A 17,444-nucleotide genomic window follows, 5' to 3' on the forward strand; every position below is an offset into this window, starting at 1 on the left:
AGCTCCCCTACTCCCTAGGAAGCTGGTCCCCATTTTCTCCTTCACTCTCCACATTAAAAAACGGCCTTGTGCCTAATTTGCTCTGTGGGGAAGCGAATAAATACCGGCCTGGGTGAAAAAAATCACAGTGTAGTATCTGTTCCGGCAAATACTGCAATCAAAGACTAAGACCATTGCTCTTGTAGCAATCAGTTATTGATGAAACCCTTTATACCAATTGTCACTATCCAGCTCCCCCACTCTCCGAGGAGCTGGTCCCCATTTCCCCAATCTCTTCACATTAAAAACACGGCCTTGTGCCTAAATTTGCTCAGATAAATACACACTGTCCTGGCCCCAGATGGTGAAACGGAACCTTTTGATATTCTGGTCGGTATTCTCCAAGGTGATACACTTGCAACTTTCCTTTTCATCATTGTAATAGACTACATCATGCGTATCTATTGATCCAATCAATGACAATTCACTGATGTATCAACGGAGTAGTTCACATAATCCTGCACCTTACATCACCGATGCTGATTTTGCTGATGACATTGCATTGTTGTCTGACAACCTTATTAGCACCCAGGCACTCCTATCTTCTCTTGAATCAGCAGCAAACTGGACAGAGCTTCATCTTAATGCTACCAAGACTGAGTGTATGCCAATTAACATTTGCAACAACCTTAAAATTAAAACCCTCACAAATAACATATAACATACACAAATGTGTTGAAGACTACAAGTATCTAGGATCACACATCAGGAACTCTGAGAAAGACTTTTACATTAGAAAGAGCATGGTATAGACTGCTTGTAAGAAAATGGATAAGATCCAAAAATCCAATTTTTCTCGCAAATTCAAAATCCAGATTTTTCACGTACTTGTTGAGCCAATCTTGCTCTATGGATCCGAAACTTGGACTCTTTCAGCAAAACAACAGCATTGTTTGGATGGATGTTACACACGTCTTGAGGAAAGTACTTAATCTCTGATGACTGAAACCACCCTATTCTAGAAATGATATATGGATACTTACCGAGAGTAAGTTTGTAAGAGACGTGTTCAGTTTGCTGGGCATTGTTGTGCACGTGCCACAGATGAACTTGTTTCATCATTTGTACTGTGGAGGAACCCATCATCTTACAATCGATCACGAAAGTTAACTTTTCAAGATAGGATACTACGAGATACATTTATCTCCAAGGAAGATCTTTTGGGTGCTATAACAGACAGAGAATACTGGAAGGGTGTGCTGAGTTCAATCTCGGCTGAGGCCACAAGATGATGATCATGAAGGTTTGAAGCGCTTGGCATGCAGGTGTTTATGCAGGTAGTCAAATTAAATAGCCAAACCATGAGAGTCTTCTTTTCAGTAAAACAGCACTCCATGGTTTTTGTTTGAAACTGTTGTAGTTGATTTGGATTACACTTCTCGGTACCTTCCTTTAAAAAACAATCTTTTTGTTTCCCATGCTTTAATCCCAAGCCGCAACAGTTCCGCAATGTAAAAGCGTTGATGTTGTTTTCTAATGTTTTGATCAGAATTGTGTATGAAAATGTTTTGGATGTCAGCTGTAAATACTCTCGGTTTCACTGCTCCATTGACATGATTGCTGTTAAAGTGTGGTACAATTGATGAGAAACCTTTTGGGGGAGACTTTGAGCTCCCCACATTTAGGCCTTTGTGCCAGACTTGCTCTCGTGAGGAAGCACGCACATATCATGCAGGTGCTGCATGATTTTCAAAATTTTTTTGGAATTTATTGGGTTGGCAACAAAGTTTCCGCCGTTTTTGGAATTTATTGGGTTGGCAACAAAGTTTCCGCCGTTTTTGGAATTTATTGGGTTGGCAACAAAGTTTCCGCCGTTTTTGGAATTTATTGGGTTGGCAACAAAGTTTCCGCTGCTTTTGGAATTTATTGGGTTGACAATTAAGTTCCCGCCGTTTTTGGAATTTATTGGGTTGCCAACTAAGTTCTCGCCGTTTTATAAATTTATTTGTTTGGCAACTAAATTCTGCCGTTTTATTTTTAAATCATTAGTTTGGGAAATAAGTTCCCAGAAAAAACTGCAGGAACTTATTTGCCAACCCAATATTCATTTACTTATTCGATTTCGGGCCCATGGTGCAGTGGATAGAGGCATCGAGTCTCTACGATTCCAGATGAACATTGTCTGAAGATAGCAGTTTCAATCCTACCCAAGCAGGCCAGAGGATTAGCTGGCCAAAACGTGGGGAGACAACAACAATTATGGAAGGCAGTAATTACTGAAACTCAGCATTCCTATCCCGTCGCGGTTAAACACCTGAAGAAGGCCAGACGATGAGTTAACCGAAACATGATGAAACAACAACTATGAAGATGAGGATAACAGTCCGCAAAAGAACGAATACACAAGTTCGGTTGATGTACTCTCTGGCCTTCTGAAATGAGGTAGTATTGTTATTTACCTGATTTAGACTATTATCTTCATTGTGATTGTTATTATATCCAGTGTTTCGGACATTGTACTTTCTAGCCTTCCTGCTTATGTAGTCCGTAATATTCAAGAAATTTGCTTAATCAATTGGGATTAGATTTGTTGCAATCTCTACAACTTTTACTCTCTTAATAAGAAATACTAAACCCTGCTTTATTGCACGTCAATATTGTTTTAATTTTGAAATTACTATGAAATGCAAAGAAGTGAAATTTGGTACATTGAAAGAGCATAACAAGGTGCCTAATTTCCCTGATCTTTGTTGAATTTGAACAAATATTTTGAAAGTTATGCTAATTTTTCTAGATATGAAGTTTCATGTCTGTAGCCCAAAAACTAACGGAGGAGTTTGGTAGGAAAAATTGTTTAAACGAAGATATATACACATCCATAAATGTATATAGAAAGAGTTTTGTGTTTATTGTAACCTTTTACGCAAATATTACGCAAGTATAAATCATGTAGAATATCTGCATGAATATCATTACACCTAATAGTTAACTGAAGATGATTATCCCATAAAAAAAAAACGAAAAAAAACAAAACAAAAAAAAAGACTATTAGGGAATTAATTAAAATGAATGTTTAAAAGAATATGCAAATTAGCTAAATCTTTTGCAGATGAATATAATTCCACGACCCATATATAACAAAGTTGTATTTTCTTTTTAAATAAATAGAAAAAATAGTTTTCATTATGAATATCAACACCCCCCTCCCCCCCAAATATAGGAGTACAGATTTACATTTTACCATATAAGAAAGTTAAAATCTTTTATAGAAGAGTATCGTATTAATTGGAAACCCTTTTCTCCACTCTATAGGGGAGAAAGATTAAAATGTTGATAATAAATTAATCAGATTTGATGATGAAAAATGACAGGAAAAGGTTCTTTTTACTTCAAATGAATAGTTTTCTCTGCGTGCAACTTCTGGGGCTTGATAACCAGGAGTGCCTTCCTTCGCTGTCAGGCCATAGGGTGCGATCAGCTGGGAAATGCCATAGTCAGAAATTTTCACATTGATCTGAAAATTAAAAAGTAATTATATTCGTACAATTTTTGAACCAGACAAAACTGACATTTGCTCATGCATAATTACGTAAACAACCGAAAAAAGCTGAATGAAAAAAATGAACTAGCATCAAAATCAAAAGCGGTTTAGACACAAATAATTAAAAAAAAACGTTTAAAGAAAAAAAAAAGAAGAAAAAAGAAGAAAACCCTCAATATATATTAATTTTTATGAAAAATTAGTTATGTTTAAAAAAAAAAAAATTAATGAAATAACTGTTATAATAATTATAGTTAATGAAATAACTGTTATATTTTTCTCAAGAAAGCTAAAGTAAACTTTTTTCCATACTGGTCCAACTTTTGAATAATAAAAAAAAAAACCTAACCCTAAAATAATCCTTATTTAATTCAAACCTAAACCTAACCCACTTATATTGCCTTTGGTAACAATTATTTGTTCATTATTTGATTCTTTTCTTTGTTGGAAATTCTTGATGATCGCAAATTACAATTTGATTAATTTACTATTTAACTTGTTTTGCTTTTGTGCCTTCTGATTGGATAAGCGCTTCCATATCTTCCAGCTATTTACATAAACAGGCGGAAAAGCAGAACAAAAAGTCGGTTTTGTCTGGTTCAAACCTGTATCACTGTAATAAAAAATGATTTGAATAATTATAAATAATCATCTGACAAACACATTAATAATAGTTAATCTTGTACAGAATGAAACGATAAATTTGTCACCCTAAAGAAAACACTACAGCTTTATTTTTAAAATTTTATTGAAAAAAATCAATTCAGGTAACTTGATTATGTAGTAGACCAGCAGCTGCCTTCAGCCTCAATCACCACCTGGATACGGGTCCGGAACTGGGAGCATGCCTTTTCCACAAGCGCTAGTAGGAGCTCTATGATTATTATACGGATGGTGGTGATCAGGCTGACTTTGGTGTTATTAGAGGTCATGTTGGTGATGTTCTCGATGCATGACTAAACGAAGTAGTCTAGTGGTCTCAGGTCAGAGGATAATGAGGGGGTCCAGTGAAAGAAAGATACAAAGTCATAGCACTCCTTTGGAAGCCAAGTCTGCGTCACTTTGGACTTATGGACCGGCGCAGACACCCAGGGCCTGCCAGTAGAAACTAATCGCACCAGGGGATCACCACACTCTTCAGCACATCCAGGAATAATTTGGTGTTGACTTTCAAGCCGACTTCGAAGATGTTAGGTGACATGATGTGACTCACTTGAAACCACACCAAAGACAATAACCATGGCCAGAAACTGTTTTCATAACCTTGGGCATATCCCTGTTATTCGTGGCAATCCAGCGATGCATTTTAATGGTCCTGTTGCCATAACTTGGATTGGTAGAGAGCATGAGTTGTACAGTGGTGCATCTCCGATCTCGCTTGTTGAACATTGTGTCACTTTCAGACATGATAGAAGGCTGGTAGGATTTGTACACAACTGCCCAACTAGAAGATGGTCTGCAAAAAAAGAAAACTAGTTTTCGTCAAACGGAAATGGAATCATGTCTTTTCTAGTGTGGTAGTTTTATCGTTCCACACTGTAGTTAAATAAGTGTCACATCCAATTTGCATCCAACATTTTTTTTTGGGATCATATAAAACTTTTGTGATACAAGATGGCTTCTCTTTGTCTAAAATAAACTGCATTAAAAAATTCGTTCTTATAGAAGAAGTTTCATCACATTCATTGAAACATTATTTTGAGAAGTCATTTGAAAAATTTAGAACACCATATTTTATGAAAATAAATTTAGGACACCATATTTTATGAAAATAAATTTAGGACATCATATTTTTATGAATATGAATTTAGGACATCATATTTTTATGAATATGAATTTAGGACATCATATTTTTATATTTTATTTTATATTTTATTTTTTTTCTTAGACTTTCAGTGGTGTACATCGTTTTCAAAGAAGACTTGTTTTTGCTTTTGCTAGTTGTATTAACGCCAAAATTTGGAGAGAGAGAGAGGGAAAGAGAGAGCAAAGTATATGTCCGATTTTGTTGACGGTTGTTGTGAAGTCTGAGTCCGATTTGTCTGCATGCTTGGCACATTTTTGGAATGTAACATAATTTCACTTTTGAAATTTCATATTCTTTTATAACACTAACCGCATAGATGGTTGGTTTTCAACAGCATATCGATCCTATTTGGTCATTAAATGTCATTATAGTAGATTATTATCTGTGGTTTATTTGCAGTAAAGGTTTCTCATTTTGATTTCTATCCTCTTCTATATTAATGAAATAGAAATAATTATTTCCGTCTAGAATAAAAAATCGTAGCAAAAGAAACACTTAGTCCCCAATTAATCCTAAACCACCATACTCCATGTTTATCTCTGGTGCTTAACAATACTTAACTTAGCTAACTTCTTTTAATTTGGAAAACAAATACATTATAAAAAAAAGTCCACGATACTGCGCTGAAATACTGAAGGTATTTTGATTTTGAAAGCCATTCTCACCATAGTAATGGGTTTGGGGGGACTTCCTTACTATTTTCTATACTTTCATCTAACAATCCAACTATATCGTATAAAAATTACCATAAAAATTTAACTCTGTTCAAAAATAATATCCAAACATATTCTACACTTTATGGATTTGGATGAAATACTAACGTTGCTTAGAAACACATAAGAAACACATTCACTCACAAAACTTAGCAAGTAAGCAACCTCCGACGCTAAGAAAGACAACAATTTAAATTTTTAAAAATTCTCTTCATTCTACTCTTGTTGTTGACCATCAGATTCTGTAATTCATTTTAAGAGGCTTCAGTAGCGAATTTCATTAGATTTTGTTATGACAATACGCAAGTCAAAAGAACTATCCTTGGCAGTGGTTGGTCTCAGCTTAGCTTCACATTGCTTTACCCATGGTTCATTCTTTATATATGATGTTCACGCATACACTACCAACGCCATCTATATATATATATATTAGCACCAGAAGCTAAAACATCACGCAATCTGTGTACAAGAGTTTTATACAAATAATAAACAAAAACATGCTTCAATCTTCGAACACGTTTGCAAAAATCATTTCATATTGATATGTACTTCGACTCGAACGAACACCAAACAACTACATGAATAGCAAACCTCCTTATTAGTCCACTTTTTTCGACAACACTGGTCAAATCCACTATTTTAGAATACATTCATAAATAACAGCTTCTATTAATTCTAATATCACATAGCAGATGCCCTTTAATTCGTACAACCAACACTATTAATTACTGATAATTAAAGGTTGTTTAAAATTTTTAAAAAATCCTACTTCGGTCAACTAAACTACAATACATTTTCACTGGTAAGAATAGGTTCATCTGTTTGCGCCGGATAATCATATTTTCAGATGTCACGTTACAACAATTCTTATTTTCATTTCTTCTTCTAAAATTTACCTAACAAACTAATCATTTCCTTCCGCATTAACATTTTTTAATATATTACATTTCCCTGTTTAAATTTATGCAGCAGTTTAGGTGACTCACATACACTGACGCACCAAAATTTATTTTTTATTCTGGGTGGGGGAACTCAAATAGAATATTTATTCATATTTTACTTACATTTCTTATATCACCTCGGGCATCGCCAAGAAGCGGGTCCTGCTAGTTTTATATAAAGATATAACGGTAGAAATATTTGGGAAGTGAGTAAAGAGATATTTGTGTTTTTTTAATTTTCTTGTAAGCTTTACTAGAACTTAAAAGAAAATCAAAAATATTTTCTTTGTAATCTTTGTGAAACAGATGGTTCATATTGTCTAATTGGTACGATTTTTGACTGGTTTGCTAGAGAACTTAAAGGCAATGAATATGTGAAATAAATAAGTATGGCCGATTCGTATTCTTGCAACTACTACTCGGTCTTTTATGTTCTGGATGCTAGTCTTTGATTATAGGCGTTTTCACACCAAACAAGGCACAGTGCCACTTTGATGTAAGGGACTACTATCTGGGACATAATTTCTTGGGGTACTACGGAGGGGGTTGAGCAACAAGATGTCTGTTCACATTACACTTGAACTTCTGCATGTCAGTACAGTCCAGGAAGCAGGAATTCGGAAGGGAATTCCAAAGCCTAGCAGTCCCAGGGAAGAAACTATTAGAGTAGAAGGCCTTCTTACATCTGGGGATTTCTACTGTGTAGGGGTGGGATTTTGCTGCTTGTTGGGTTTGTCGGGGGTATTTACGTCGAGGAGGGACAAGGGTTTGTAGTTCATAAGAGCACCTACGATTAAAATACTTGTAAAATAGGCAAAGGGATGCAACATTTCGATGTTTTGCCATTTAGTTGGTATGTCGATTTTGAATTGTGCTTTGAAGTCTAATTAAACCAACCATGAAAAAGAGAAGGTATCACTACCCTTTATTTCGTTCATTCTAACAAGCTGTTAATTTGTTGTTAATAAACATTTTTACATATTTTTTGTATAGATTGAATTTGTCATTTGTTTTTTATATTGCCTTTCGCTCTACATGCTCTTAAAAACACGGTCAATCCAAGTCAGAAATGTTTATAACTAGCAAATATGTATGTGCTCATCCCGATTGAATATTTTTGCTAATTTGGTATCATAACAAAGGAACATATACTACATAGCTCTCCAAAGGAGGAAATAATGCATAGGAGAATGTATCATGATAAACATATTACACTACCACCCTGATCCACCAAATAAAGAGGTAATGCCTAGGAAGATGGTTTCATGACAACAGAACAGATAATATATCACTCCCCAAAAGAGAAGATAATGCCTGGGAGAGTGGTACATATACAGTAGCGTCCAAAAAGTTAAGGAACGGTCGATCATTTTTATTGAGTGGCTTCTAACTTTATCCATGAAAAGGGGGGGAAAAAATTTGTGAATTTCCCAATGTTTAATAATGGTGGTTAAATAAATTTAAAAAAAAAAAATTTATTTTTGATTTTGAATACATATTAGTTTTTTACATATAAATAATTTAATTAAATTACAGGCGTCCAAAAGTTAAGGAACGGGGGAAAATTAAAACAAACTTTAGCAATTTTAATAACAACTTAACAAAATGTTGACTCTGAATATTCGAAAAAGCTATATACGCGAGAAAAACAGCTTATTTGTGACAATTATGATGAAAAAAAAAAAAGCCATAGGGGAGATTGCTAAAATATTGAAAAGCTCTAAAAGCGTTGTTTTTCGGGTTATTGAAAATAGAAAAAAAGATTTACTATTGACTGAAAAGAAAAAAATCGGGCAGACCCTGAATAACAACTAAGAGGGAGGATAAAAAAAAAAAAAAAAAAATCACTCGATCATCTCATTCTGATCTCTTTAAGACTGGTTTCAATATCCCGGGATTTTACATCCGAAACTGGACAAAAGATTTTCCGACAAACGATCCCACGAAGATTAAATGAAGTTGGATTATTTTCAAGAAGTCCATGCTCAAAGCATTTAATGTCTATTAAAAATAAAAAAGCCAGATTGTTATTCGCCAAAAAACATTTGTTTTGGCGAGAAAAATGGAAAAGGTTTATTTTAGTGATGAATCTAAATTCAATCTTTTCGGATTAGACAAAAGACCACATGTCAGAAGAAAAAAATGGAGAAAGACTGTCCCCTAAGTGCGTTAAAAGTAGAGTAAAAATTTGGAGAGGGCAACAGTATAATGGTATAGGATATGATATCTTCAAAAGGAACTGGCCCTCTTGTGAGGATTCATGGAAAAGTTACTGCCCGAATGTACAGAGAATTGATTAGAGAACATGTGGTTCGTAATCTTCCTGATTCTGATATCTTTATGCAAGACAATGCACCCTGCCATAAAGCAAAAATAGTTTTAGAAGAGCTAAATAGATCCAATATTTGTGTTATGGATTGGCCAGCTCAGAGACCCAACCTTAATCCAATTGAAAATCTTTGGAAAATTATTGGTGATAAGATTACAGAAAAAAAAAAAATTCTTGATGATTTATGAGAATGTATAAGAAAATCCTGGAATAATATCTCACCAATAACATGTAAATGATTGGTTCTGTCTTGCAGCAAAAGATGACATAGTGTGGTTGAAAACAAGGGACTTTTCACAAAATACTGAAAGGATTCTTTGTTTTTTCATTAATAATTTTCCCTGTTCCTTAACTTTTGGACACCTGTAATTTAATTAAATTTATTTATATGTAAAAAAAAACTAATATATATTCAAAATCAAAAATGAAATTTTTTTTTTTTTTATTTAACTACCAATATTAAACATTGGAAAATTCAACCCCAAAATTTTTCCCGTTTTTATAGATAAAGTTAGAAGTCATTTAAAAGAAAATGATCGACCGTTCCTTAACTTTTGGACGCTACTGTATATATATATATATATAATGTCTGGGAGGGTGGGAGATAATGCCTGGGGGTTGTCTATATATATATATGTGTGTGTGTGTGTGGCAACGAGAAAAAATGTCAGTTTGTCGTTTGTATGAACCATGTAAGTTGTTCAAAATAGTGCTTTTCTATTTTTTTCGCCATAGAAAAGACCACATAATTCCATTTCCATTTGATGAAAACCGGTTTCCTTTTTCTGTTGCAGATCATCTACTAGCTGGCCAGTTGTGTACAAATCCCAAGAGCGATAGGAGCCTTCTATCATGTCTGAAAGTGACACAATGTTCAACGAGCGAGATCGGAGATGCGCCACTATACAACTCATGCTCTCTACCGATCCAAGTTATGATAATAAGACTATTGCCAGCACCCTCAAAATGCAAATCCTGATGGTTAAATGCTTGAGGGCATAACTCAATGAAGTTCCTGGCCATAGTTATGGTCTTTGGTGTAGTTTCAAGTGAGGGCAACAACATGCCACCTCACATCTTCAAAGTCGGCTTGAAAGTCAACACCAAAATGTATCTGGATGTGCTGAAGAATGTGGTGATCCCCTGGTGCAATCAGATGGGTGCTGGCAGACCCTGGGTGTGGCAGCAGGACTCGGCACTAGCCCACAAATCCAAAGAGACCCAAGCTTGGCTTCAGAAGGAGTGCTACGACTTTGTACCCTTCTCTCACTGGCCCTCCTCCTCCCCCGACCTGAACCTGCTGGATTATTTCGCTTGGTCATACGTCGAGAACATCACCAACATGACCTCTCACAACACCAAAGCCAGCCTGATCACTGCCATATGCTGAGTATTTGCTGAGCTCTTGTTGGGGCTTGTGGAAAAGGCATGTTCCTAGTTATGGACCGGATGAAGGCATGATTGAAGCTGAAGGCGATTACAATGAATAGATGTCAGTTCTACTACATAATCAAGTTACCTGAATTGATTTTTTTCACTAAATATTTTAAAATAACGTTGTAGCATTGTTTTCTTTAGGACGACAATTTTATGGTTTCATCTATTACAATGGTGTCATGGCTAGAAAAGGTATAACACTACTCCCCCTCTCTTGAATTTTTTTTTTTTACACAGGAATCATTACTTATCAAGGCCCGGAGGCCACTGGAGGATAAGGGTTATTAGGTATACATTAGTCATTGTGATTATAGCATAGTAAACATAAGTAGTGAGAATTTGTAAATTGGATTACTTAGGGGGACGGTTCATCAAGAACTTGTTTACGTTGGACTTGGAGACACTCAGATTATGGTCAGCTGGAAAGCAGGCAATCGGAAGAGAGTTCCGCAAGTGTGCAGTTCTAAGAAAGAAGCTTTGTTCATGGAATCTACGTTTATGTTTAGGCACAGATAAAGAATGTGGGAAATTATTGATAGTGGCTTTGGCTAGATGAGTGTTTTTCATGAAAGTTTGGCGAGGGGAGACCATAGATTGAAGCTCAGACGAGCACTTGCCATGAAAATAACGATAACGCAGAGACAGGCTCACAACATATCTTCTGTAGAAAAGAGGTCGCAGGTTTTTAATTAAGAAAGAACAAAATTGATTGGAGCATTTCTTTATAAGGTGTTAATCTTGGTCTCTCCCTTAGTGAACGAATCTCTCTCCCAAATAAAGCCATTTAAATAATAAAGCCGAGACAGACTCACAACGTCTCTTCTGTGGGAAAGAGGTTGCATGGAAGAGAAAAGGGCATCCCCCACTATGCTACGAAGTCTGTTTTGAACTCTGTCAAGGCAGGATAAGCTGCTTCTAGCAGCTCCAGCCCAGATGTGGCAACAGTACTCCATCATTGGCCGTACCTGGCTTTTATATAGGTAGAGAATTGCATCAGGAGTGAGATATCTACTTGAGCATTTCAAGATAATTATACTTAAGTATAATAGTCTGAAATAGTATAATTTCAGTTTCAGACAGACGGATACCAAATCTCCATTAGTAATTGCTGAAAAAATTGAACAGAAAGAAAATCTTTAATTATGCAAGAAATCAATTGGAAAAATATGTTATTTACTCACCAAACTTGTTAAACACAAACTAAAGACCAAGATATTTGCCGGCTTTAAATCTCTGTAAATGATCATTTTTTGATGAAGATACGTCAACCCTTCCGCCACCTAAAAGAAGAGCCAGAAGAAGAAATAAAATGGATACAAGTTAAAAAGTAATAGAAAAGAATTTCTACCATTCATAGTTCAGCAGATATGAGGATTTGAAATGTGCTTAAGACTTTAGGAACACCCTGTATAATAGCTAAGGCTACGATAACAGATTATTCTTATTGTTTTTACTCTCGAGTATATATCCGACACAGTTAAACAACCGAGAACCACATCACTCTATATAAAAGCATATAAGGTAAACGGATACACACACGAGAGTCAAAACAATGAAAAGAATATGCTGTTGTCTTAGTCTTAATAATAACCAAACGAAGATACAGGGTGGCACGATAAAATTGTTGCCCTAGAAAAGACGACATGATTCCATTTCCGTTTGATAAAAACAGGCTTTTTTTTTTCTTTTTTCGTTACAGACCATCTACTAGTTGGCCAGTTGTGGAGAAATCCCAAGAGCGATAGGAACCTTCTAATTTTTTTAAGGATTTTTAAATGTCAGAATTAATCATAACAGTTGTAGATTTAAAGAAAAAAAAATCCCATAATTATAAAACAATATTATATATTGGTTCCAAAGAGGAGAGCGCTCAGAGCTAGTGACGCTGTACCAGACTGTTGCAGGTGCAAGCGAAAAATAATTATAGATCAACCTTTAAAATAAATATGAACATACAAATCGTAGCTCAATATTGAAAACATTATCTCCACGATCTCACACAACAAAAACAGATTGTATGGTAAATTTAATATTTTAAAACTGAGTTCCATTAAATAGGTCACCTTTCTACATACTCAACATAAAGACAAAATTACCAAATTTGTAAATCTAATATATAAAGTAATCTTGTCGGATTTTAAAAGTCGGACCCAGCATTTAAACTAGCAAATCAAACTTTATTTCCACCTAGAAAATTTTCATTTTTTCTTTTTTTTTTTAATTACATTTTCACCCTAAACAAGGCACAGTGCCACTTTGATGTAGTGGGTTACTATCAGGGACATGTCGTAGGGATACTATATAGGAGTTGAGCAGCAAGATGTCTGTTCACATTATACTTCAACTTCTGCATGTCAGTACAGTTGGGGAAGCAGGAACCCGGAAGGGAATTCCAAAATCTAGCAGTTCTAGGGAAGAAACTATTAGAGTAGAAAGCTTTTTTACACTTAAGGATATCTACTGAGTAGGGGTAGGACTTTTCTGCTTGTTGGGGAATTTAGGTAAAGGAGGTACAAGGGTTTGTAGATCGTTGGAGCATCCACCATTAAAATACTTGTAAAACAAGCAGAGGGATGCAATATTTCGTCGATGGGACAGAGGTTGAAGCTCAGATGATAGTTCAGGACCTATCAGGTTGGCAACTCTCTGTCCAGGACTAAGAGACTAGTAGCAGATGCACGAGCCCAAATGTGATAATATTTTATACATGGGCGGGTGGTGGCCTTATAGAAGTACAGGATACTTTCGGGTGTAAGGAACTTTCTAGTACAGTAAAGAGAGCCCACCTTTGTAGCAGCCTTAGCAATGCTCTCGATGTATTTGTTCCAACTCATATTCCCTGTGATCGTTAAGCCGAGGAGTTTGAAGTACTTTCATGTAATGCTATTGTTGTACAATGTTATTGACAATATAATGAGGTACTTTGCTATAATTTATTTTAAAATTCTTTATCCTGCCCCGACTGGTAATAGAAAACATTTTTATCATCTAAAAGAATCGGTTAATAAATCAAATTAATACTTTTGATAGATTTAAGATTTTTCTTTATACTTGTTTTAACAAAGAAAAAAAATTATTTTTAACACTGCACTGCAAATCGAGAAATTTGTTGTGAGGAAAAATGGGGTAATATCTAAAACATTTTAAATTTTGATATCGATAAATGTCATATGTCACATCTTCTATAATATAAATTTCACCTGTCTGTTTCAATGTAGGTATTATGTATGTCTGCCTAAAACTTTCGACAGAGGCTACGGATTTTCACGTGATCGGTATCGTTTTGAAGCTTGATCCTTCGGACGACAAATATCGAAAAATTGGCTAAAAACATTAATTCCCTCACCCTCAACTGGATACTTTTCTACAGAGAGAGGTCGCTTTTTTTCGCCGATATTTTCAAGTCATCCCCTCTTTTCGATTGACTAGCATTAATTTAAACCTTCGTCACTTCCGGTTTGGCGATGGGCGCAACAGCAAAGACGTCATGTTTTTTTCACATTCTTTTCCTCTTTCGCGGTACGCGTTCAAGCCTGCCTACTACCACTTTTTTTTTTTTTTTGCTCAACACACACCTCTAAACACCCGGGCAACGCCGGGCACACAAGCTAGTCGTTTATAAACGGTGTCTTCAATCAAAATAAAGTAAAGAAGGATAACTCTTATCTTAAATTGAAGAATACAATAGAAATTATCACTGATTTTTTTCTGATATTTCTGTATGTTTAAAAATATGAAAACGTAAAAAAAAACAAATTAAATAAATTTATTCATTTCCAGGGAAGGTTAGGTATGCATAGCTAATGATATAGAATAAAACTTCTTCAGGTAAATTTATTTTAGATTTATGTTGAACCAATAATGTTGAGTGAGAACTATATGGATCATGGAAGTCGAAATATTTCCTGGAGGAAAATTATGAACAAAATATTTAGGCGCTTCTACGAATTAGAACGAAATTTTGTAGTCGATAAATGGAGTTTTCAGATAAGAAAACAATGGTTTCTACTGAATTTCTTTATCAATCCTAATAAATTACAATGGTAGCTTCCAAATTATACAATCGAAATTACCTGAATATTACTGAATTAGTAAAAAAGTTTAATCGTGTTAGCAGGTGAAAAATTGCGGCCATCTTGCTTAAATCGAAACGGAAAATTTCCTTCCCTTTTGAACTCCTGTGTCTTACGATCGTTTTTATCAAATTCTATTTTCTTTTTCTTTAATAAATAATTTTTCGTAATTAAAAATACGAGGAATACGGAGATACCCTTGTTTTCATGTGAAATTCAGTATTACGATTTCCAAAATTTCGACAATAAATAAAAAGCGACAATATTTGTGATTTCATAATACGGATGATCATATTTTTAGTTAAAATTTGTAAGCTAATGTTAGCTCCTGGAATGAACTACTACTACTACTACTACTACTACTACATCACCATCAGTTTAACGTCCGTTTTACATGTTGAGATGTGCTGGGCAGCTTTTAGAAATTGACTCCCAAACTAGCCTGTCTTTAGCCAGATTTTTATTATTTATCACCTTTTCTCTAAAATCCACTCTATTTACCCCCCACCCCTCCTGTGGTTTCGTGTACCTCCTTTTGATAACAGGTCCTGTCAGCCCAACTATTCTAAATCTAATAGCCAAAGAACACTCATTTATTCTTTCAACATGATCATACAAAGTTTTCTGTTCTGCACACATTCCCCCCCCCCCGATACTAATCTGTTATAAAATCTGTTTAGGACTCGCACTACACAAATACAAAATGAAGAAAACCTGAACTTCCCACTCCAGCTATGGGTAAAATAGCAGGTGGCATTGAATAAGTTGTTTATAGTGAATCATTCTGAATAAGAATTATGTTTTGACTTTAAATAAATTAAAAAAAAAAAAAAACTTGATATGACATAAAACAAATAAACCAAAAACTTCTTGAAAATTTATAAAATGTCTGGATACTTTCTGAACCGATTTAAAACAAAAAAAAAAAAAGAAATAAAAAAGAAACAGACCAACAAAAAAGACAAAAACAAAAAACAGAAAGAAAAAAAAAACAATAGATTAACAAAAAACAAAGTAACAGACAAAAAAAAAGAAACATACCCCCAAAAAAAAGAAACAGGCCAACAAAAAACAAAACAAAAAAGAAACAACAGACCAACAAAAAGAAAAACAAAACGGACAAAAAAAAAAGAAACAAACAACAGACCCCCCCCCCAAAAAAAACAACTTTGTTTTACCTGAAGAGCAATTTTATGAATGAGTAAAGGGTTCATCCCATGCCTGTTCTCAAGCACGTGTTTTAGGGAACCATAAGGTGCTTTTTCCATAACCATCAGGCGGGGGCGTAAGCCAACTGCCAAAAGTGACACAATACTTGGGTGCCTGAGATGCATAATGACGGTCACCTTTAAAGGAAAATAAATACACGAATAATAAGAGTTGGTATTCTTAGATATGCCAAATCTTTGAAATGAAAATCTTATTTCAAACTTAATTGTGGCAGACTGGAGAAAATGCTATTTCAAACATTAAAAAAAAAAAAAAAAAAAAAAAATATAACAAAAAAAAAAAAAAAAAAATATAACAACAAAAAAAAAAGTTAAAAAACAGAAATGCAATGTAAGGAGAATCAGCAAAAAACAAGCTTAAAAGCAACATCTAGATATTTTTTTAAAGAAATATTTTGTTGTGTTTTGTTCATAAAATTATCTCTACAATTATATAGATGCAACTTTTCCAGTTTGTGTGTGTGTGTGTGTGTGTGTGTGTGTGTGTGATTGAGAGCGCGTGCGCGTGCGTGCGTGCATGTGTGTGTGTGCGAGTTCGTTCCTTATAGACTCCGAAACGGCTGTACAGATTTTCTTTAAAACTTACAGAACTGTAGTGTGGAGTGGGAGTGATCTTAATTAAGTTTTATCTCAGAATCCCCCCCCCTCATAATCGATAATAAAAACCGTTATTTTAATTTATCTATCATCGGTAAAGCCATTTTTACATGTCGTCGCTTAGCAACAATGATAAAACAACGGGCCGTGAAAATTCTACTGTGGGTAAGTTGATAGCGTGTTTTTTTTTTGTTTTGTTTTTTTTTGCATGACGTGGTCTGTTGGTTAAAACCTCACACGTAAATTTCTTAATGTTTTTTTTTTTTTTAACTAGAAAGAAATTTATATAAAATAATTTTATAAAAGAAACAGTAGGTTCTCTAGAGTGAAATGTAGAATAACATATTTTGGACTAAGTTACTGCATGGAGGCACATGAAGCTTCGTCCTGGGGGCGATTTCATAGACTTCGATCACAAAAATATAGAAGAGTGAAATATTTGTTCATCATTATTTAATCCCGGTCAAGGTCAGGTCTCCCTGCCAGTGTGTAAATAAATCAAAATTAGTAAATACATTTATATCTAATTGGCATGTTATAAAATGGATAAACGATGCAATATAATTGATATGTTCTGGTGTGTATCAGACCATCGCTCCACTCAAACAAAACAATGGCAACGTTTCTCTGCAGCCACGTGACCGACACATGAGAGCATGTGTGATGAGGACTTTCCTTTCGTGTTAATTGGTACAGTGGTAACGTCATCAGCTTTGAATGTTACAGTTTTGCTTTCGGTTTCGATTGTAGCTAATGGCATCCAAATACTTTATCTTTTTTTTTTTTTTACTTTTGAAA

At 34.7% G+C, this 17,444-nt stretch overlaps 1 protein-coding gene across 1 annotated transcript in view; it reads right to left on the reverse strand.

Annotated features, from left to right (window-relative positions):
- LOC145276726 (leucine-rich repeat serine/threonine-protein kinase 2-like) overlaps positions 1–17,444 on the reverse strand; it is a 338,716-nt gene that overhangs the window by 67,051 nt on the left and 254,221 nt on the right. Inside the window, exons 54-56 of the mRNA XM_080127947.1 lie at positions 15,999–16,166; positions 11,929–12,027; positions 3,368–3,493 (exon numbers count right to left, since the gene is read on the reverse strand). Coding sequence (XP_079984073.1) covers positions 3,368–3,493; positions 11,929–12,027; positions 15,999–16,166 — 393 coding nt within the window. The remainder of the gene's footprint in view (positions 1–3,367; positions 3,494–11,928; positions 12,028–15,998; positions 16,167–17,444) is intronic.

This window comes from Euprymna scolopes, chromosome 1 (genome assembly GCF_053919585.1).
Source record: "Euprymna scolopes isolate OS-2025 chromosome 1, ASM5391958v1, whole genome shotgun sequence".
In the NCBI taxonomy this organism is placed as follows: Eukaryota; Metazoa; Mollusca; class Cephalopoda; order Sepiida; family Sepiolidae; genus Euprymna; species Euprymna scolopes.